Source organism: Callorhinus ursinus, unplaced genomic scaffold, assembly GCF_003265705.2.
Source record: "Callorhinus ursinus isolate GAN/ISIS: 27379988/994484 unplaced genomic scaffold, GSC_fseal_2.0 scaffold4, whole genome shotgun sequence".
Classification (NCBI taxonomy): Eukaryota; Metazoa; Chordata; class Mammalia; order Carnivora; family Otariidae; genus Callorhinus; species Callorhinus ursinus.
Window position 1 is genome coordinate 161,637,650 of NW_027397066.1, and position 24,323 is coordinate 161,661,972.

Here is a 24,323-nt window from a genome sequence, read left to right on the forward strand (position 1 = left end):
TAAAACAATACAAAATAATGACTTAGTGTTGTAATAAAATTTTGTCAATTTTATTAAAACCAGATTCCATTTCTTAACATAGTTAATTAAGTTTCCTTTAAAAAAAAGTCACTTTATGGTATTATTTCATCAGAGTAAGTTGGCTCAGTGAGACCGTCACTGACAAAGACATGTACAAAGTTAGCACCACATGTCTATAAATGCCCTTAGCCAAAACCTTTCTGATATACAATTTCCCTTTACTCATACACACATATATTTACAGTTAATAAATAACATTTAAAGCCAAAGCATTGTTTAAATATATATAATGAAGTCTGTAGAAGCCAGAGTTCCTAGGGCCATACACTGATTGGATCCATATTTTCTGAAGTTTATGCACCCTTGTTCAAAACCCAAATCCAGAAAATTAATGAATTAGCAATAAAGGGGGATGACAACAACAAATCTCACAATATTTTATTTTTAGAAAAAATTCATTCCAAGTTGGCTGATATCTATCACAGCATTCATCCTACTTTGTATAGGTATAACCATATTTCTCAAATGAAGGGCTTAAGTTCTAGTACCTCTGGAATAATTTCTACTTCAATACATCCTAATACTGTATCTCTTGTTTACTTTCCAAGCTATGCTGAATAATAAATGTACATGTGGGGCTTCATATGTGAGTCATATGTTCAGATACCCACACATGTTTATAGTTTGGATTCCCAGCAATAGTCTTTGAGACATTTTACTTGTTTATCAATTTATATTAATATATAGAAGATCATTCTGAAAATATGATATCTAGTTTATAAATAACTGTTCACTCACTCTGGACTAGCTGTTAAAAATAACACCTCTCATGGCATTTCATGTGGCTATGGCAATTGAGGATTCTTTTAATTGCTCACAGTGGTTTTAAGCACTGTTTATGGATATATAATTTTTCACCTCCTAACTTAGTAACAATGACCCTTGTCTAAAATTTATAGAAGTTTGCGTGATGTAAAATTTGACCTTGAGTACATATTTTCTTACTAAAACCAGGGAAGAGACATGCTCAAAGTATGATTGAAGCATGACTGAGATAAACCTAAAATTGAACAGTGCCTATCAGATATTAAATGACCTCAAATTGATGAATATAACTTCAGAAATCTGATTAATGAAATTGTGGTATCATTTTCTTTCCCCATAGTTAAAATTATGTGTCAGTTGACAATAACAGGCTCATGTAAAACACCAACCTAGAAAGCACTGTTAAAATATAATCTTGAGACAAATGGCAGGTAGAGATTAAGCGACAAACTATAAGCCTATTAAGACTGAATTGGTCTAAATTTTATATCTCTTTTAATTTGTAACTTAGCAATGATGCAACCAGCTGCAGGGAGGGTTTAAAGTTTCAGTGATTTACCAATTTCATTTTCTATTCCTCTCTCCAAGTCACTAGTCCCTGGTTAACTCCTGGGCAACACAGAACCTGATGGCAAGAGAAAAACCATTCCAAAAAAGTCAGGTGTTTTGACTAGTAAGAAAATGGGTCCAACTCATGCCACCAAAAAAAAAAAAAAATCATTTTCTATATTCACACTTGGAGAAAACATTGAGAAGGTATCAGTCCAGAAAATGCAAGCTTCTGATTAAAAAGTGAGATTCTACTTAATTTTAGGCTATGGTTAAACTCACTAGATAAAGAAGGTGTATTATGTTACCATGAGCCAAAATGGTTCTTATTTCTTTTTCAAAGGACAAAACAGTGATTTTTAAATCTGTGCTCTTTTAATGATGTGCTATTTGGCCACTATATTCCTCAAATTGAATTAGCCACTTTTTTGGGTATTTAAGACTGTATCCTAAAATAACTAATTAATTATTAATTAGGGATTAATACTCAGGAAAATTCTCTTTGAAACACCCAAGCACTGGGCATCTTTTGTAAAAGTGATTTCATTCTTCATAAAATTCATGTGCTGTTCTTCCTTCTGTAGATTTGCCCAGGTTCTGAGAAAAAGCAGAGGAAGGGCAATTTATTATTTGCTTAGTGTTTTACAATCCACCCCCTCCCACCTTCATGATGAAAAAGTTATCCAACTGGAAGTTCAGAACAAAGGTTATGAGTATATACCCAGAGGACATGAGGATAATGGATCAGATGTAGATAACGGCAGGCTTGTGGGAATGAAAGACACTCTAAGATCTACTAAGCCATGTCCCAATAAGGACTATCATTTTCAGAGGACTGAATCAAATGATTTCAAAGACGATATGATTTAAGAAGATTTCTTTTTTTTTCTTAATTTTATTTATTTATTTGACAGAGAGAGAGAGTGCTCACAAGCAGAGGGAGTGGCAGGGCAGAGAGAGAGGGAGAAGCAGACTCTCCGCTGAGCAGGGAGCCCGACGCGGGGCTCAATCCCAGTACCCTGGGATCATGACCTGAGCCGAAGGCAGACGCTTAACCAACTGAGCCACTCAGGTGCTCCTGATTTAAGATTTCTTAATTCTAAAACTTGTCAAATGAAATGTCTGATTCTTTCTTTTCTTGTGATATGAGTCTTCTAAAGAGTTATATCAGAAGATAAGAGACAGAGAACTTTTCATTAATTTAGTGACAGAATAGAGAAACTGCAGAAGTAGTTATTAGTCTGAATCATAATTCCTAGATAAAGTTCAGATGTATACAGAAAAACCACCTAAATATCTGTGGTCTCAGTAATCCTGTAATCAGACAAGGAATGTATCAATAGACTTTCTTAGATAAATGATTGTGACTTATGTAAATAATTGACCAGAAATACTTTTAAAACAGCTGGAGATATTTCCTGATTTTTCAGATTTTGTTTTTACATTCACATATAGTCAAAGTTATGGATGATTTGGGGAGAATGTATATATACAAGTGTTTGTGTGTGTTTGTATGTGACATAAATGAATGTATAAAACTTCACAGAGGAGTCGCTTTTAAAAGTTAAAGCAAATATGAAATTGTCTCAGATTTGTGATGAGGGAAAACAAAGCAATTAACCTCTGAGTAGACTAGTCCACTTAGATAAAAATTCAGTTATTCTGCCTGGCTCAGTACCATCAACTATTTTCCATTTTAAGTTTATCTTGAGTACTCTTACATTAATGTTTTTAATCAAGTGGCTTCATCTTATTGTTCAAAGTGTATGTCATAATTCCATTTTTGTAAAAAATGAAAAAATATAAAAATTATATATGCATTGACAAGGTCTGAAAGAATATAAATTTAAATGTTAATTGGGAGTTATTCCAGGGGAATAGAGTCACAATGATTTTGTTTTTGCCTATTTTTCTTGATTTATCTATAATCCATAATTATCCATGGATAAATTACAACATAAAATAGAAATTTAAAATAATAATAGAAATTCCACATGGGGTCTTTAATATACTTCTCTGATTAGGCAATTCTTATTCTGTACTTTTGTTTATCAATGTAACTGAGAGAAGACAAACCAGAAGCAATTGTTTTTTCTATTTCTGGATGGTGTTGTGACCAGCCTTTCCCATTGTTTCTTGTTTCCCTCGCTTGTATGACGTGATCTAAGCTTTTCCCCCCTTATATTTGTAACCCATTAGTACTTGGTATCTGGCAGGGGAATGAGTAGACAAATGAAAGTGAGATAATGTGAGAATCCAGGAGGGCATGGAGAAAGTCACATGCTTAATCTCCACTTAGTATTGACACTCTGGAAAGATTTAGTTGACAGCTGCCATATGGATTAGTCTTAAGGGTCAGTAGGAAAGAGCCAGGGGATTGTTTTCAGATGGAAAAGAAAACCATCTCCTAAATTCTAACTCCATTAGCTCCCCATCGTTGGGGATTTTGAGATGGATGTTTGGTGGCTGCCCCTTTTTGGCTCTCTGTCCTGGAGTCTGCTGCCACTTGGAGCACCAAGAAGTCCTATGTGCTGCAGCTGATGTTTTGCTCCCCTGGAGGGGCTAGACCCACAGTCACAATGATGACTATTGTGTTGTATGCTCTGCACACAGGCTCTGTAAATGTAGTAGGGATGCAGTACAGAAAAAAGCAGCAGTAAAGTTTTTGTGGTAGTGCAAAAGGAAAATAAAAGAACAGAAAGAGAAAGAAAAAGGAGGAAGTACTGACAAAAACAAATGGGCCAGGCCAATGTGTACATGGAAGGGCTAAGAAAGACCACCTGAAGATTCTAGCCACAAGAACCAGTGCAAGTCTTTAGTTATGGGACGAAGAGCAATGTATGAAGCAGTGTCCCTGAGTGCAAGCTCAGGATACCCGAGGATCTTTAGCCCATGATGCTCACCAGCCAGACTTTTTATTCAGAGACTTGTCATGGCATTTCACAAATACCACAGATGCCTTTCCTTTCTGCAGATGAGACACTTTCTCCCTGGAACAGAAGATTACTCTGTAGAAGAAAATGAATGTGAACATGTCATATGGGAAAAGAGAAACAACCGAAAATATATGGTTTGGTCAGGGCTGGTTAAATCCTACCTGATCAATATGATTAATTATTCTGGTATTTCCAATAACTGTTTAAAGTCAGGCCATTCTGGTCAGCAACACATCTGAACCAGAGAGTTATTTGAGGGCCTAACCCACTGTTCAACAGTAGAGTTAATCAGTCTAGACAGGATATAGACAGCTTGGAGAAGCCTCAAAATCACAAAGCTTTTACCACGACGAGGTGATACAAGATCAACTTTACCACTTCCTTGTATCTGCATTAGGGAATTCACAAACCATTCTTCAACTGTCCTGTTAGAGAAACAAATGCTCTGCATAGCCTCTCCACCCACAACCTGTTTTTTGTTTGTTTTTTGTTGTTGTTGTTTGTTTGTTTTGTTTGTTATAAAAGAAAATGACCAGAGAGAAAAAATTTATCAGTCTTAATTTAAAGAGTCATTTTTATTAACAATAATGGCACACTATAGTTTGCAAAATCCCTATACATTTAGTAAAAAAGTTTTAAATCCTATGGGGCTCTCTATGCAATTAATTTATAGATATACATGAGGTGGGGGTGGGGAGACAGGATGAGATTACCTTGGAATCTCATTCTTCTTGAAGAGGTTGATTTTAATCTTTGAATGTCAAAGTAACATCTCTGAGATTCTTTCCATAACTGTTTTGTGCTTGCAGAAACAGTGCTAAATGAGAGGCTGAGATCCTCAACTTAAAATCTCAGCTCTCACTCAATAATTGTGATCGGTTCAGGGCTTATATTTTCTTTCCATGAAATTCAGAAATACTATTACTTCTCTGGTACGATAATAAAAGAATACTCCTCCCCAAAATTATAGGTGTAATTATCTAGTTTATATAGTTTTAAAGAAAAAGCTTACTAAAGTTCCACCTGAATGTTGAAGGCTCCATTATCCCTAGGTAAGGACACAGTGAGTCTAACATGAATGGAGAAAAATACATTTAATTACTTTTTTTGGGTCTCTCCTGCTTTTACTCTGATCTTCTCAATAGCAAAGCCAGGGCTGCTCCACCAGTCTGACCAGCTGAAGTATGAATCACTCTTCCATTTGAGTTTCAACATTAGCAGTTCCCCAATATCCACCTCCGTGTAAATTAGAAAGGAGTAGGTTTTATTCGCAGAAACTTCAGGCCTAAAGAAAAAAATCAGCATATTTGGTTAGTTGTGGAAACAAGTTTTTTGTTTTTTGGTCTTTTGTTTTTTTCATTCTTCTTCCTCCCAAGACACAAATAGCTTTATTGTTTGGGAATATTTTAAAAATGCAAAAAATGTCCAGCAAAATACTCAAGATCAATGGCATTTAGGGTATTTTAAAAGATATCTACACCCTTTTAATCTATTCTAACTTTACACAAACAGTATGAACTATTTAATACAATTCTTAAGAAAAAAGTCCATAAATCAATCATTCAGAGACATTTATATTCATCTTCATATACCCCCTTTCAATCTATATTGCTATGTGAACATGTTTACTTTGTTAAAGTCACAGGATACATAAAATTCTCTATTCTTTCTTTGTTTACTTCATATTTTACTTTCCACTTTTTGCCATGTTTTACCTGGTTTTCTATAATTATAGTTTTTAGAAACTAGATTGATTGTATTGACTTTAAACCACAACCACAATTCATTTAACCATTGCCTCAATGTTGGGTACTTATTTTGTTTCTAATCCATGCTATTATATGTACTAATGTAATGAGTATCTTTTCCCATAAAGCTTTTTTTAAAAAAATATGTTGACCACTTCTTTTCCAAATGTCCTACTCTTCTTCCTCCACATGCTGGAGGAAATGTCATGTGGCTACTCACAGGGTAAAAGGGATGTTCTCACTCTCGGCCACAGTGCCATACAGAGAGATCTCGAAGGCCTGGTTGGTCTGTGTACCACTCTCAGTCCCAGAAAAATGTATCTTTACTTGGTAATGGAAGACTGTAGGGAGAAAATTGGAACAAATGCTGATCAGTTTTTATGGAAACACCACCGCCCCCAAATAAACGCAAATCATAACCACAGAATTCTGAACCATTAAATAGGAAGTGTTCACACATGACTATCAGTGTGAAGGATTTCCTCATATCTGCACAGTGTTTGTTACTAGAAAATTGAGACCTTGAATTCCACTCCCTTTCAGGAAAGTGGTTGTAAGTGGATAGGAGGAATCCAGGTGTGTATGAATTGTTAAGCAGTCCTGGAAAGTAGTCATCTTTGATGGGGCACAAGGGAGATCAAATCAAGAAGCCAAAATACCCATGATTCTTTCTCCAAGAACTCTACCCTTTCTTGGCCATCTTGTCCCCGAATATCTGTATGGAACATATTTGGCATTTGTTAATGGGACACTGTATGTGACTGTTTCTTCATGTTTTATGGGTACGTCTGACTCCCTACCTATGTGTAAATTCCCTCAGGTCAGAAGATCACGTTTACCCTCTTTATCCCCCCACCATCTAGCACAGAGCAGGTATTATAGCAGGCTCACAACCAAACTTATTCATTGAATCATCAGTGAGGCCATAAAGACTGCTAGTTCCTGATGTGTTCTGTATTAGGGAGAACCTCTGGAAGCAGATACTTGAACTTCTACATTTCCTCCCTGCTCTCCCCATCTCTACTAAAAACCCTCAGTAGATGGGATGGTGGAGGTTAAAGAGATAGGAAAGGCAGCAGGCTTAACACACAGCTACTAAAGGTGAGGAGAAACAGAGTTTGGGGTTGAATGGAGCCCTTGCAGGCATCACCACAGACAGAGCAGGGGAAGTTGAGACTGCCGAAGTACCCCCAAGAATAGTGATGGAGCACTGCATAGCACTGAGCAGGACGCCTGGGGATGAGTCTTCAGAAGATTCCAGTCTCCTCTATACCTCACACCCACTTTCTCATTCTGAAGAGTCAGGGAAACTAAGGGTTTCCTCATTGCTTAAAAGGTTTCCTTGAATTATTTTTGCTCCAAACCTTTGGGCCACCAAACACACCACTATAGAGGTTCTAACAAACCACCTTACAAATAGTTGCCTCCATCAGATACATTTTACCTTGGAAAACTATACTTCAATATCATCCCTTCCCTCAGACTTCCATCTGGACTCCACATAAGTTAGCTTTTCTGGTCTTAGTTCCTCTTGTCAGATTTCCTTGGTATCTCCTCTCTTCTTTCTCTTCAGTCCTTATAAATTTTGCTCTAAACAAGTTTGAAATTCAACTGCGTACAAATTCATGACAAAATGGAAATATCTTGAGGTTTGGTATATTCTTCCCTCCCAGGAATAGTTGAATTTTAAAATACAGGTAATTTTTGCTTTCACTTAAAGCAAACTTCAGGAGTTGGCAAACTTTTTTCTATGAAGGGCAAGATAGCAAATAAACTTTACTGGGCCATACAGTCTCTGTCCCAACTACTTAACTCTGCTGCAGTAGCATAAAAGCACCCTTAGTCAATACAAAAATGAACATGTGTGGCTGTATTCTAATAAAACTTTCTTTACAAAAGCAGGTGGTGGGCTGGATTTGGCCCATGGGCCATAGTTTGCTTGCTGACCCTGGATAGATGGATGGATTCAAATTAGCTCAGAGCCTGATACTAATGGGCTGGCCCATGCTAGGGGTCACAATTACAGAGGAGGATGGCAAGCAAGGCTGCTGCATAGGGCAGCACAGGTTGTGCACTGGGCCTTACTGGCAATGGGAAGTGAGGGTTCAGGGTTTAGTAACATCATTTCGCTACCTCTGTTGGTGATGGACAGACTCAGTACATGTGATGCAATGAGCATGATAAACATCAAATTGATTTTCCTTATTCACAACATTCTCCAGCCTACCTTTGTATGGCATCTGAGAGCGTGTCTTCAGGTACATTTTGCTGCTTCTTTTGGCTCTGACCTTATTGATCTCATAGCCCAAGTTGTTGCAACGGTTCTTTCTGCAACTCAGGCAGAGCCCTTTTTCAAAGGCTTCCTTTGAGTTGCACCGGTAGGCCTTACTTGGATTTTCTTCATTCAGCAGAGAGTCAATAAAGAGATGAATGGAACGCTCATGGGAACACTTTACTAGCTGGTCCACATCTGGGGAAAAAGAGGCACAAAGACAATTCAACTCCATGTGTGTCCACGATGAGTGTTTCATCGTGTATGTCTAAACTAGTTTAGGTGTGGTGTCAGAACAAAATTACCTAAGGTTCTAGTCCTGTGACTGACTGGGTGTAAGCCCTATTTAAGGAGGTATTTTTGGTGGCAGTTTTTCATCTCTTTCTGAGTTTCAAAACTGCAAATTTTCAGAGAACTTTTGCCTTTTCTGCTGTCTTATATTTGTATGTTTATGAAGATATAGTAAGAGTCATTCAAGGTAGAAGTTGATTCCCCCCAGTTTATCACATCCTTCCTATATATTGAAAACATAAAACATATCTACATGTTACTAGAAACAACAAGATAAAAGGCAGAATTGTTAAGTGAATAGTATTTTATCACAGATACTATGTATAACTGGAGGTTGTCTCACTACTAATAATTTTTACATCAATCACAGAAATAATTAGCAATGTAATGAAAGTGTATCTCTTACCATAAGATTTTATAACTATTGAAAATAGTAACATTAAGCTATAATTTCTATAACATGTGTACAAAAGACCTGAGCATATTGACTACAAGTAGGTTCCATTGCTCACAAAGGATGAAAACATCCCTTAAAACAAATTATAAATTTAACACAAACATGATTACTGAAGTAAACATTAAGATAATATTAAATTATATTTCTTCTTTAAATTTTGGAATATTCATTGTTAGAGAATGGTGATTTATTTTTTCTTTTAAGATTTATTTATTTATTTTAGAGAGAGAAGAAGAGAGAGAATGCATGTGCATGAGTGAGGGGAGGGGCAGAGTGAAAGAATCTTCTAGCAGACTCCCCACTGAGGGTGGAGTACCACTCAGGGCCGGATCTCATGACCCATGAGATCACGACCTGAGCCGAAACCAAGAGTCAGACGCTTAACAGACTGAGCCCCCCAGCTGCCCCTGATTTGTTCCTAATTTGTACATCTCTATAAAAGGCTGACAAGAGAAATTTGGACTAATTAACAATAACTCTTATGGTTTCACAACCATATTCAAAGTATAACAACATGTGGCCCGATATCACTTTATGCTGTTATTATCCAAAGCAGTGGAGTTTTCTTGTGTAGGTCTCACCTTTCTCTTCTTTTATTTATGGAAGCTCAGTACTCAGTGTAGTCTACAATATAATACATAAAAGAAAAAATGTCTGTCTGTGACCAAAGGAAGTACTAAGGCTGTAATGGTGATTGTGCTGAATATGATAGCTCCTTCAGAAACATTTCTTGGCTAAATGTGTATATTAAAACTACATGCTTGGGGCGCCTAGGTGGCTCAGTCATTAAGCGTCTGCCTTCGGCTCAGGTCATGATCCCAGGGTCCTGGGATCGAGCCCCGTATCGGGGTCCATGCTCGGCAGGAAGCCTGCTTCTCCCTCTCCCTCTGCCCCTACTTGTGTTCCCTCTCTCGCTGTCTCTCTCTCTCTGTCAAATAAATAAATAAAATCTTTAAAAATTAAATAAATAAACAAATAAATACAAACTACATACTTGTGGGGAATGGGTAGGAGACTGGATCAATAAGAATTAAGTGTGAAAATTACATTTAATTAACTTCTAAATTATATTTACCTCCAAGGCCTCTCTCTGCAATCACACGGATAGCTTCCCCAATGTTACATCCTGGTTGAAAAGTGCCTCCATTAGGATAAATGTCAACATGTCCTACTGGTTTCTGGATTCCAATACTTCGGCCAGGCGACCCTCTGGTGAATGTGTGTAAGACGTCTACAAAATCTGCATCATCGGGAGAAAGGCGACTTGGAGCTTCTGCATATTCAAAGTTAGGTCCAGCTGGATCTAGGCCTTAATGCAAAAAAAAAAAATACAGGCCTCACAGATTTTTAAATTCCCATTCATTTTAGCCTCCATTAGTGTCACCTTAGCATTCAATTTTTCATCATTTGAATGTAACTGGCAGCCACATAGGTTTTTATTAGCTCCTTATTCTGTAGTGATTGGATTCTTTTTTTTTTTTTTTTGATTAACATATAATGTATTATTTGTTTCAGGGGTACAGGTCTGTGATTCATCAGTCTTGCACAATTCACAGTGCTCACCATAGCACATACCCTCCCCAATGTCTATCACCCAGCCACCCCATCCCTCCCACCCCCCACCACTCCAGCAAACTCCAGTGTCTCCTGAGATTAAGAGTCTTTTATGTTTTGTCTCCCTATCTGGTTTCATCTTGCTTCATTTTTCCCTACCTTCCCCTATCATCCTCTGCCTTGTTTCTCAAATTCCACGTATCAGTGAGATCATATGATAATTGTCTTTCTCCAATGGACTTATTTTGCTTAGCATAATACCAACTAGTTCCAGTAGTGATTGAATTCTGAAAGTACTGAGAGTATTAAAAGTAGGCCTAGCTCCTCTGAAAGGAATCTGAGTCTCTTGAACTAGCCATTAAATAGCAATTTTCATTCAGGACAAGTAGATCTCCTTTTGTAAATTATTTTTGACCCTGGGGAGAAGGCCTTTAAACAATGGTGGGTTCTTTCTTTTTCCTTAGGCCTGCCAAATCATCCATTGCCTTTGCCCTGGTTGACTGTCTTCCTTTTTACAACTAGCCTCTGGTGTCGGTCCTTTTTCATTTTTCCCAGCACTGATGTGAGAGGTGACATACATGCAATATACCACCAAAGCACAGAGCAGAGAGAGGAGGGAAATGAGCTTCCCAGAGACTCCATTTGGCTCTCCATGCTTAACTCTGTTCTATTTCTCTTCTGACAGTAGGTGGTAAGCCCAAGAGAGCAAGGGCCCATATTCTATCCTACTTCAGGAAAAAAAAAGCCCTCCCATGACATAATCAAATGGCTGGGCGAACACAGAGGAACACCACATACATATGGGTATTTAACAAACATTCTGATTCTCTTTCAGAATGACAGGCATCTCAACACTTCTGTGATAAGACTCCTGGCACTGCTTTCTTACCAGTAATTCTATTGACCTTCTTATTGGTCAGGCTTCCTGCAATGCCAGCAGCATGGGCTCCAAGACTGTATCCCAAGAGATGGACATTGTCCAGAGGATAGTGAAATTCCTCCTTTGGAAGAGAAAAAGAAAAAGGGCTTCTTACAGTTCTATACAAAGGATCAAAGCTAAAAGGAAAAAAAATGAATATAAGTATTGTTTTTGAAATACAGGCAATGCTGAAAATTAACTCTACTTATTTTAATTTTGTGCTCTAGATCAATCACTCTAGTGTTGAGATTTTTCTCTTTCTTTAAAAACATATTTAATTAGAAAGTTTTCCCATCCATCTGAAACTGAAGTGTATGGAAATCTGAATTTCCATATATCTGAAAACATATGTATGCATGTACATGTACATGTGTCGTTATATATTTAAATGTAGATATATGTATATATGTGTGCATCTATATGTGGATAAACTATATGTAAATACACACACATATATTAAATATATATTTAACCTTAACCCATTATTCCCTACTCTAAATACCCTACATCACTTTATTCTTTAAGGTTAGCCAGAAAAATGACTTAAAACCAGAAAATATTACAGGGAGAATGAACCACATACACATATGGTCCAGTCTTTTTATTCAACAGATGAGAAGCCTGAGGCCCAGGCAGGCGATCTGATTTGCCCAGATTCACTTTCCTGATGAGCAAAATTGTCAAGAAAAGAACTTTTATCTTTTAATGGTCAGTCCAATAAACAGAGATTATTTTTCTACCTCCAAGTATCTGGCTTAAATAATTTGGCCCTGTCAGAGTATTAACTTTCTTTCAGCCAATCCCAAGATACTTTTCAAAGGTAATTTTTAGAGGATGACATCAGAGAATAAAGTAGATAAAAGTGGAAGCTAAATCAGAACTCCTGACCCGTAGCCACCTCATAGACCTTGCCTGTCATTTTCTTCCTAGCTCAAATCTATCAGTCCCCTAACCCTCAATAAAAATCTGGATCTTTAATCTACACTAAGGAATGGGTATTATTAATCTTTTCATGAAAAAGATTGGTATTCTAATGGGTCAAAGACAGGATAACATTTCCATGTGCCAGCCAAGTGGTAGAGAAGAATTTGGCTTAACCTGACATCTTCCCTCTGCCCTGAAATAACAAGCTTTTGTCTGCTCGGCCTACTTAGTCCTTGGTCTCACCAGATCTATTCACTATGAGAATATCAAAGGATAGGGCAGGGCAGGATTATGCCTTGACTTTACAGTTTTATCATTCTTATCATAATGCTGCTTTCTGGCTAAAAAAAATGCCTGTGCTTATTCTGAAGATTTGAATTGCCCCAGAAAATATTTATATTTATGTGAAAAGGAATAAAGACCAGCCTTCTGTGCAGCACTAGCGAAGGGATCAGTTTTGGACAGATAACCCTTCTTCCCCCAGTCTTACCGCCATCCAGTTGATGAACTTGGCCACATCTTTTCCCACCAGCTTGGTGTACCCGGCAGACACTGGATAATGTTGCTGGGCCCGTGACAGCCAGTCCACCACAATGACATTGGAGTCAGGTTCCCTCTTGTACAGGGCAGCCACAAGTTTTGGCACCCAACTCTCATACATTCCTGTCACCTGAAGAGGATGATACAAGCTTTCCTAAAATACCCACCTGCAACTTGTTATCGATATGTCAGCCTAATACACCTACACTAAATGGAAAGAAAACAAACCTGAAAGGAAGCCCATTGGCTCAGAAAAAAATCAAACCATGCAAAAGAATATTCAGAGACTTGTGCCTGCTTCTCCTGAGGAAAATTTGAGTATGCCAAAGAAGGAATGTGTTAAGCTGAGGAAGGGCAGATTAGGTTTAAACCACCAATTTTTAAAAACTTGTTTTATAAATTTTGTAAAACCAGTAATTTATATAAAAGATCAATCTGGATAAGTTAAAATTCTGCAGCAGAATTATATACTATTTCAAAATAAATTTCATTACTTCTAATTAGGCTAATAAATTTTTCCCAACCATATTATTTTGGAGGATGTGAACGCACTTTTTTCTTCTTATAGAGAGTCATTTATATAAAACATTTGAAGTGCTAATGAAAAAAAATAGTTTCAAACATACTAATCCTAACAGCAGGTAAATTCATTTAGCAATCTCTTTGTTAATACATAAGCAAATGATCAGCTTCAGCTTAGATTTTTTTATAATTCTCTCAAATTCTTAATTATCAGAGTGGAATTAATGAGGCTTAATAGTCACAATTACCAATTATTAGATTGGCCCTGTTTGGAGATAAGGAGACTTCCAAATGTAAGTCTTTGCTTCTTATTTTAAAAAGGCTCCCAAATTCAAAGTCAAAAGAACTGTAAGAGTTTTCGGGTTAACTCTATGTAAAATTTTAATTTAAGTTTTCAGAGAGGACATTGGACACCTTTGCAAAGATGCATACTTTAAAATAATGGAAACACACTTAAAAACTGCACACTGTAAAACTGTGCACCATCTTGCCATGAACTTGAACAGAACAGTAACCTGATTCAGATTCCCAAATCTCCCCACCCCTATCATGACCTGAGAGAAAATCATGTTGTAGCCACAGTAAAGGTTACTTAAATATGTACTCAACGAAGAAGGTTCTGAAATACATGTTTAAAGTAGCTTTTCAGGGGAGACCTATAAAACCTATGTTCTTCTTAGATTAATTCCGGCAACAAAAATAAGAGTCATGAATTCTCAAACCAAGGGACTTCATTTGGAACTTAGGTCTTATATAGTAGATTCTTTCAGATTTATGCTTCCATTTTATTTAGTTTATTTTCTAGGCTAAAACTATCAAAACATGAGATCTCATTTCACTCCTGACACTAACAACTGTACAATTTTTCATCTCATTGCTGTGCTCTGTGGTAAGAAAAAGGAAGCCTGAAACTCGGGAGATTTTGGTTTCAGTCCCAGCTCTTCCAATAATTACTTCTATGAATGTAGGCACTGTTTTAACCTTTTAGGCCACCTATAATACAAAGGGTGTGGGTTCAGATGATCTTGAAGTTACCTGCCACCTCATAAATGTCTTCTTGTAACCATTCTGACTCCCAATCTATTTGCAGTAATTTAATACCAGCTCTAAAGCTATTGCCATTTCAAGTATGAAGAGAAAAAAGAAAAGGTGTAAAGGTGATGTTAGTCCATCAGAAACTTATTTAAACCTTCTTTGAACCTGTCTCAGCAAGAGGCTGCTTTAAAAAGTCTAAGCGCAGCCTGGGTCATTGAGGGAACAAGTCAGAACACCTACCTAGCCCAAAACCCCGATGAATTGGTCCTGTCTCCCCTTCTCCTCTCTTAGATGTTGGGGTTTGCCACACTTTGCAACTGCCTTTCAAGAGAGGATGATGTCAATTCTTCAGAATGCAATGTTACCCACTCCTTTTAGCCAGGCATGAGGACCTCCTACTACAATGAGAACTCTGTACTTAACACTTTGGTCTATGAAACCTAAGCCAGTGGCAAAGCTCCAGGACAACTGTGTCTCAACTGCCTTCTGGAATGTGCTCTATGCATACTACACGCTAAGCATTCTTTTGAATTTTCCATGGCAAAGCTGCAGAACTTCTACATTTCTCTTTGTCCTATGACCTTGAGTTGCTAAACAGTCTATCTCAGATAAGGCAAAAAATCTTGTTTGCTCTAAACCCCTATTACAAGTTTTTCTGCATTATCAGTGTTTCCAAGTTAGGCAATCTGTCAAAAAGTAAGTAACCCAACTTACTCCTACAGTGACTGATACTTTTACTAACTGCCTAAAAACTATTCCAATCCTTTCTTTTTTAATTCAATTTAAAATATGGCTATAAGTAGCCCTAAACAATAAAGGGGTGGAAAATCCAAGTACTCACCTTCTTTAACTCTAAAAAGGTATTATTTACCGGGGTTTTTTTCTGAGGTTCCTAAAATCAGCACAAATTTTTAAAATCTTTGATTCTCAGACACACAGCTGAACTGAAGCCCTTCTGGCCACTCATTCCAGGTGGTCCAACTGAACCAGCCAGGCATTCCACTGAGATAAGCTGAGATCAGTTACCCAGTATGGCTGGATTAGTTACTGCATAGACCAACCAGCTCTTGATGATGAAACTCAGTTCTACAGCCAGTGGCCTAGCCTCTGAGGCTTGGGCTCTCAAAATGTCAGGACACACAGTGTGGAGAATATGGTGGGCTTAGTGGGCAGGAAGACCAATGATAGAAATTGGCACTATCTGCTGATACTGGGTTCGTATGTCATCTTTGCATGAGAAGGAACTATGCTTTTGCAAAATTCCTAAAGTATCAAGTTCTCTTAGGGATAAGATTGAGATGTTTGAGATATTCAATTTATTCTGTCATAAAAAATGTTTATTAAGCTTACTATACTTTTTTGAAAAGTATTTAAAGTTCTATATACAACCAAAATGTCTCTAAAACTACCAAGGATTGCTTCTTCTTATTTAAATCTCTTAAAATGTAAAAACATCTGTTAAGAATTTGAATATATATTTTTGTCATGAGATATGTAATTTATTATGTTAATTCTAGTAAATAGATTTTTTTAAAATAAACATCCACGTAAATTCTGTTAGTAGTTGCCTTCACCTCTGTAAAAGTTATAGCAATTGTCCAGGATTGTTAATAAGAAAGGCACTTAAGTTACACAGGAAAAGAAATTGAGACTAGAAGTCTATCAATCATTCTCTAATTCATCTTGTTAGAATTTATTTAGTATCTATTACTTTATTCACAAGCTCTGACATAATGGCAGGACTATTTCTCTCTAACCTCCCATTTTATGGAAGTCCTTTTTACATAAAAAAATGAAATCTGCTCACTAGGATTTGAAAATATTAACAACCAACTGAAGTAGCTAAGAACTGCACCATGGAAAGTGACTGGCACATTTAGAAGCCACTACTTTAATAGTATTCTTTATTTTTGTATTTTGTTTCTTTTTTAAATGTTTTTATTTAACTTTTGGTTAGTTAACACACAGTTTCACATGTAAAATTGAGTGATTCAACACTTCCATACAACATCTGGTGCTTATCACAAGTGTACTCCTTAATCCTCATCACCTATTTGTATTCTTTAAAAGTAAAAGTAAATGTAACCACAGTTTTCACCTTTTCTAATCATTTTGCATGACACTTCCCTGGCTGGCCCTCTTTCATCTCTAGAAAAGTTCCCTAAAGTTTACAACTGGAGAATTTGGGACGTAGAGTCTAACCTCTTTGTCTTACACATCAGTCAACTGAGGCCTGGAGATGAGAAGTAGCATCAATCACATCACAGAGCTGGAGAATGGCAAAGCCAGAACCAGAATCAATATCTCCTCACTCTATTCCAACCCTCTCCTCTCTCTGATAGCTTCTCCCTTAGGAAAGGACATTTGGTGATGTGCTGCATGAATCAGGATCATGACAGGTCTCCGCTGGTTTCCTAGAATGATAACCTACATTCTGCTCTGTAGTTGAGCAAAGTCTTATTTTCCCACCTCACAAGAATGGCTGGTTTGAGGGTATCAATTAAATACCATGATAAAATGAAAGATGGCATTACCTGGGGGAAGTACTCATGAACATGTGAGTTTAGATTCCACAATCCCCACCCCAAACCAGAATTGCCTGTACTCAACTTTAAAGTAAAACCATTGGAAAACAAGCAGACGTACAAGATAGGGAGACTCATCATGGGGTTCCCAACAATGGGAGCAAGCCAGTCAGGCAGGATGCCTGGTCTATCCCAATTTGTTCCTTCCCAAAAAGACTATCTTACCGTCCAGCCATGGATCACCACAAAGGTTTTGCTGCTGTGGTTGAAGTGGCAGTTAGCCACAGATTCTGTCACTCCAGGAATGAGATGGCAAGTATCCTCAGCTGTGTCTTCAGGGGTCCTTAGAGCAAATTTACTTTCAATATCTATATAATCTCTTCCTCCCGTAATTCCTGAAAAGGAAAAATTGGATAGGTGGCTAATTGGAGGGTTGTTTTATTTGCTGGAATGGTATGTTTTAGGTTTATAAGCAGCTACCACCAGTGCTATTTTTGTTTCTATTTTTTTAAATATATGTAGATTACAAGAGAATGACTAATCCTCCACTGGTGATCAAAGTTGACAGAGACCAGAATCCAGGTCTCTTGGTTATAATTCAAAACTCATTCTCCCAAAGAATACTGGCTCATGGCTCTTGCATTGTAAAGTTCCACTTATTTCATATATTATTTCACCCTCTTTCACTCTCTGGTTACATCAAAGGAATGTTTTCCCAAAATATGATATAATAGGCCTGAGGAAAGGTTGTTTCCTTTTCACTAGCATAATTTTTTTAAATGTTAGCAATAAGAAAGTTGGAAGCCTAAGTAAATTTTTGTATAAAATTATTCCCATCCCCATAGCAAGGTACATCAGTTAAAAATGTTTTAAAAAATCATTCAGAAATGCCTGTGCTATGTGTGAACTGGTTAATTCTTTTTTTTAAATTTTTTATTTATTTATTTGATAGAAAGAGTGAGAGAGCACAAGCAGGGGGAGCAGCAGAGAGAGAGGGAGAAGCAGGCTTCCCGCTGAGCAGGGAGCCAGACACCGGGCTTGATCCCAGGACCCTGGGATCATGACCTGAGCCAAAGGCAGACACTTAACCAACTGAGCCATCCAGGTGCCCCTGAATTGGTTAGTTCTTTCCCCAAATATTTCTTTTCCAATATTACTTGTCTTTGCAGTATTTCACACAAAGTCAAAGCTTAAAAAACTACAGCAAAGCAGGTTTGGGAAAAAATCCACTTTGACTTCATAGTCAATCCTGAAGTGAATAAGGAGAGAAATAAAACTTCAGCCAACCTTTTGACTCTCTTGATAATAAATCTAAATTTTGATGTCTTCATTTAATACTACAGTGAATGCTTGAAGTAAATTGTATTTTAAATAAAGTCAAATTCTTAAAGTGAGCATGTCAAAGGGAAGTTATATTAGGGGAAATTAATTTCTTAACGCAAGTAAAAAATATTAAAAACTATTTACTATAAGGTAATAATTTGTAACTTTTAGGTTTCTCTATTTAAAACTCAGAAGATAAATAATTGGTCCTTCTAATTTCTTAATTTAAACTAACACTTTTCATAATTCAAATGCTAAAAATCTGTAATTTCAAGTAACATTGCAAAAGCCAGGCAAAAAGTGAAAATAAGAATGATACAGTATAGTGAATGTACAGGGATTCAAATCAGGCTTATCATGTACTTAGCTGAGTACTGGCCAACGTTTTCCTTTTTAATTATTTTCTAAAACTCCTTAAGCAATATTGTGGCTACTTGCTAAGTAATTCATTATAGGTGACAAGTTGATCACACACACACACACACACACACACACAATTTCTAGCACCTGAACATTCTAAAATAATTTATTCAAATGATAACCTGTGATAGACTATTGATATTTAAGTTTTTTTTCATTTTCATATAGTAAAAGTGCACTTGAAAGCCATTGACTTATTAAAAATACACTCTGCCTTCCATCTTATTTGAGGATGTAGGTCTTCCTTTTGCTTTCTAGCCAGGAAGTACTTTGGTGGCCTTATTATTTACCTGATAGTAGAAAAAAATATTGTAAATTTTTAATCTGATTCTGCTCTCAATGCCCAAGAAGTTTTTTTATTGTTACAAAGTACTTTAGAAAATTTAAAACTAAATTAGTTTCACCTATCCCATATCTCTCCACATCAAATAACTCATCCCTCCTCAATAATCATATTTTAACATGTTTGATTGTGAATTTTTATGAAGTAGAAATCATCAAAATGACCTGGCAGACAGATCTCGCCCACCACCTATTTGTTAAACTGATATTTAAGACTATTGCCTTGCATGACTCCAGAAGATGCCACTCACTTCGGTCTATTTTTCCCTAGAATTATGCAATACAGTAGCCCTTGTGTTGCTGGTGGTTTTGAAATGACTAAGAATATTCTCTGACATTATTAAAGTTAGCTTTGTATATTTCCATGAAAAAAAAAGTTTATTTAATTCATAGATTCATAGCCCTGGTGTTGTTGGTGGTTTTGAAATGACTAAGAATATTCTCTGACATTATTAAGGCTAGCTTTGTATATTTCCACAAAAAAAAAAAAGTCTATTAAGTTCATAGATTCTGGGGTGCCTGGATAGCTCAGTCAGTTGAGCATCCAACTCTTGATTTCAGCTCAGGTCATGATCTCAGGATGGTGAGATCGAGCTCCGAGATGGCTCTGCACTGGGGGTGGAATCTGCTTAAGATTCTCTCCCTTTCTCTACCCCTCCCCTCTTGGGCCTTGCAGGCTCCCTCTCAAAAAAAAAAAAAAAGAAAAATCATAGCTCCTGTACAGATTATCTGCATAGCCCATTTGAGAGGTCCAATTTTCCACAACTAACATTTCCTATTGGGTATAGCTTCTAAATAAAAAAATAGGAAATTCATACATTCTCAAACAAATTTGTATTTGGAGACTTTTATTTCACTTCTCAGGGAAATTCTTTTTCATTTTAAGTTACAGAAAGCATAATGAAGCATTTGACAGGAAGACAGCACCACTCTATATGCTACAAGATGTTTTCAATTCTATGTCAATTCTATATATGAAATCATAAATGTTATTAGTGATTACAGTCAGTCTTTCCTTCTCTTTGGTATTCTGAGAGAAATTTTCACACTACTGGTGTAAGAGTGTCTCAGCATCCTAAAGATGAATGTACTTCCCAAGCTTCACTTTCTCACACAACTGATGTGTGTCAGTCAACATGTTTAGCTGTCCCCGTATACACTGGGATTGCTCTTGGCTGGCAGATGAACTGATTTGATTCCATTGTTACTAAGAGAATTATTGTTTTCCATACATGAAAATGGTATTAAAGACTCTGCACTTATCTTTCTTAAGAGGATAAGGATCTTTTTTGTCAGGTCCCCTTAGAAATTAAAGCTACTTTAAATTAGTGGAAGGGAGGCTGCCTAAGTTGTATTCCTTCATAAGAGCTTCCATCCTGAATTCAACTTATCATATCAGCATCACCACACCAAATGGTTCCCATCAGATATGTCCTTATTCAGCACTAAGACAAGATTTGGGGTAAGATACAAGTTAATGCATTTCTTGCCTATATAATCTTTATTTCTAAATTATTAAATAGCTAAAATTCTAAGCGTATAAAAAAAGACAAGGAATTTACTTAATGTGGATAATAACTCACAGAGATGAAACTAGAGATCAAAGCACTTCAAAGGTAAATTTATTGGGGATTACATTATTGTTCCTAGAAAAGAAGGAACATTGAGCATCCCAGGAAAGATATTCTAAAGTCAGCTCACAATTATCAGATGAATAGGATTAGTGTGCATATGAAGACATGAGGTACAAGAGCTCAATTATAATGCAATTCTCTTAGAAGTTTCTACCCCACCACACACATACTTAAAGGACTTCAGCAATAATTTACCTTCTCTCTGAAACTGATGGTCATCCTTACTGACCCAGGCAGCTTCTACAGAATGCCAAAAACCAAACTGACTGGGTGAGAACAAAAAAAGTTTGATCAGGGGAAAAAAAATCTGACTAAAGTGATTGGTCTTTTCAGATATTCCGATGTAGACATGCTCTTGATTTATTTAACCAATAGATTTGCTTTTCATTTTTATAGAAAAAAAATGTTCATAAAATAGAAGCAGTAAACTATATAGCTCAATTTCTCCTCCTGAACAATGCAAAGAAGAAAGGTTAAGCTAAAAATACACTACACTACCTGAAAGAAAGTGAAAATGTTCCATTGTAACTCTACCCCTGTGTCTGACACACAATTTTCAATACTACTATTAATCAATCACTCCAGTGCTGAGCTCTGCTCCATTTGCAAATGGTATCAGCTATTTTGCTGTTATCACCCATCACATTTAACTTAGATGATAGCCTGGAAATTCACTATGGCAGGTCAAATAGAATTGCAGCTCCTGAGTACTGATCCATATGCTCCTTGTGTAGCTCTTCAAGTTTCCTAATGAGGCCCTGCAGGGACTGAGGTGGCTTCAACAAAGAGCCTGAGGGCAGTTAGCACCTCATATCCTCACATTCTTCTTAGGAAAAAAAAAATCCAGAATAAGTCAGAGCCCAGAGAGGTGCTGTTTACCATTCTCTCACACTCATATCTTTTGCCTCTGAAATCGTTACATTCCTAGATGAATTCATCTGGAGGAGAAAAGGGGCATAAATTTGCTGTGATGGGAGAAGCATAATAGAAAGGGAGGGAGTGGTGGAGTGAGAGTAGGAGGGAAGGATAGGAGGGATTAATTTCATGTCTACTTAAAAATGATTCCTCCCTTGGGGCACCTGGGTGGCTAAGTCCCTTATGCATCTGACTTTTGATTTCAGCTCAGGTCAAGGTCTCAGGCTCTGGAGACGGAGCCCAGCATCTACTAAGCGCTGGGTGTGGAGCCTGCTTAGGATTCTCTCCCCCCACCCCGGCCCCTCGCCCCTCGTGCTCAGGTGCTCTCTCTCTCTTAAAAAAACAAAAATTTCAAAATTATTAAAAAAAAAAAAGATTCCTTCCTTGACAGATTTACAGCTAGCTAAAGCACACGTTGCTTAAAATCCAATTTAATTCATCAATCACAGTGTCCATTTAAACCAAAGAGTGTGAATTAGAGAAGACTAAGATAATTTTGAGTGTGGCCTGAACTCCTCATTTCTCAGTTGAGGAATTCAAACCCAGAGAGGTGACACCAACTAGACCAGGAATTTAGGGTCGTGAACTTCTAAGAAGCCAGCAAAAACAGAGGCTCCTGGGTGGCTCCATCGGTTAAGCCTCTGCCTTCGCTCAGGTCAAGATCCCAAGGTCCTCGGATCCAGTCCCAGGTAGGGCTTCCCTGCTCAGCGGGGAGTCTGCTTCTCCCTCTCCCTTTGCCTCTCCCCGCTCCTCACCTTGTGTGCTCTCGCGCTCTCCCCGTCTCTCAAAATAAATAAAAAGCCAGCAAAAACAAACTGTGGAAAACAAATATTTGTGTGGTTTTTATGGTAAAAGTAACTTCACACCATGGTGTATTTTCTGCAAGAATATGGAATTTGTTCCTACCATCTTCTCGGACGGGGTTAAACACTATGGAGGGGAACATGCCCTTATAAGATATTTAAGACTTTTTAATTGCACCTCCAGATACTGTTTTTTTAATCCAATCAGATTTGATGAAATCTACATTTTTTAAATAAATCTAACAAAAATGTTCTTTTACAACCCACTGCTGAAATAAACTTTCAGCTGCAATCAAAGTCATGGACAAACTCGACTGTAACTTGAACCATGCTGCCTGTAAGCACATCCAAGCCACACTGCCCTAACTGCAATTTCACCACGAAGGGGGAAGAAAATGTTGCCTGCGCTTACGAGTTGCTTCAGTTGCCTTTTGGTTGCTGTTGTATGTTCGGTGAACCAAGCAGGGTTCAAGGTACTAGGACTGCCTCTATAGTGGGCAGGTCTCAGGCTGGTCTTTTGCCTTCCCTGCAATAAAGAAATTCGCATCTCTCCTGTAATACCTTAACCCTGAGGATCCGGTGGCGCCAGGGCGGTGGCTGGGGTTCAGGTTGCGCCTCCCGGAAGCCCCACGTGCCTGTGGACGCTTCGCGAGGCTGGGCGTCAGAGCTGGACTCGGCTCCGAGGACTTTAAGGGTAGCCGAATGCAAACCTCGTAACACCCAAGCCAGCGGCCACAGACTGCAGGTCGCTGCGCCATGTTTTCAGGAGGGTAGCCCTTCGCTAGGTTTTCTGGGTGCTAAGAAAAGCGGCGCGTGCAAGAATGGAAGCTGGAGAGCTTCCCGGGCTCCCGAACGCTTGCAGGACGCTGCGTCCGCGGGACTCGGCGCCACGCGTCCAGTCCCCCACCACCGTGTCGACGCCGAAAGCGAGCGTCCAGTGCTTCTGAGATACGGACAACGCCTCCTCCCCCGTCCCCACCCCCTCGGGTCGGCTTCTCGAAGAGAAGGGGCCACTCTCTCCTGGCGCACCCATAGGCGGGGGCCGAGCCGCGGTGGCGGCCGCGCCAGGGTCACCTTGACCTGCGTGCCTTTCATTCCAGGGTCCTCGTGAGAGGCAATTACTGCCGATCACCGCCATTTAAGCCCTTCCTCCGACTTCTCTCGTCCCGCCCCTCGAGCTACCCCCCTACTCTTCCTCTTTAAGTCTACGGACCCGGAAACACTGCCTCAGCCAGATTGGAAGGGACAACGCGGGAACGACTCCAGGAAAATCTGAGGGAGAATTCCCTCCCTACCCCTCCCGGATCTCAGCCCGTAGAGTCTTCTCGGAACCGGCGCTCAGTCTAGGAGAGTCTCCGGTACACATCTGCAACCCCTTTCGACTCCCTCTTTCCCATCCTCATAACGTGTGGAACTGGCCAAAGTGGAGTCTGCAGGTGGAGAGGAATCTTCGGGCAAAACTTACTATCGGCGGCGGCCACCCCTCCGCGGGTGGCGGTCAGACTCTGGAGCCACATGCCAAGGGCCACCAGGAACAGTGCTTTGCTCTCCATCTCGGGGCGCGTCTCTCTGTAGAAGCTACAGGGCACTGGCAGAAGCGCGGACAGGGTGATGGACCAGCTGAGCCCGAGGCGGGAGCAGGCTGGAGCTGAGGTCCGGCGTGGGGCAAGTTGCCCTTTAAAAGGGAGGGCAGGGCAGCTAGAAGTGGCAGGTTCCCTCCGAAGAGGAGGAGGAAGAATCGAGTCTGACACTGTTTCCACTCCACAGC

At 38.5% G+C, this 24,323-nt stretch overlaps 1 protein-coding gene across 1 annotated transcript; it reads right to left on the reverse strand.

Moving 5' to 3' along the window:
- Positions 1-444: 444 nt before the first annotated feature.
- Positions 445-24,323, reverse strand: LPL (lipoprotein lipase). The gene is made up of 10 exons (XM_025873901.2): positions 24,021-24,323; positions 17,344-17,513; positions 12,987-13,166; positions 11,543-11,654; positions 10,175-10,408; positions 8,307-8,549; positions 6,300-6,420; positions 5,434-5,616; positions 4,299-4,403; positions 445-1,992 (listed from the first exon to the last, which is right to left on the reverse strand). Coding segments are annotated over exons 1-10 (1,437 nt in total). The 5' UTR covers positions 24,109-24,323; the 3' UTR covers positions 445-1,991.

Bases quoted from the DNA above. Each gene is read 5' to 3' on its own strand.
- LPL (XM_025873901.2), bottom strand. From the start codon at position 24,108: ATGGAGAGCAAAGCACTGTTCCTGGTGGCCCTTGGCATGTGGCTCCAG. The intron at 17,514-24,020 runs GTAAGTTTTGCC...TTTCCTTTTCAG, and splicing joins AGGGGTGGCCGCCGCCGATA to GAATTACGGGAGGAAGAGAT. The intron at 13,167-17,343 runs GTAAGATAGTCT...CATCCTCTTCAG, and splicing joins TGGTGATCCATGGCTGGACG to GTGACAGGAATGTATGAGAG.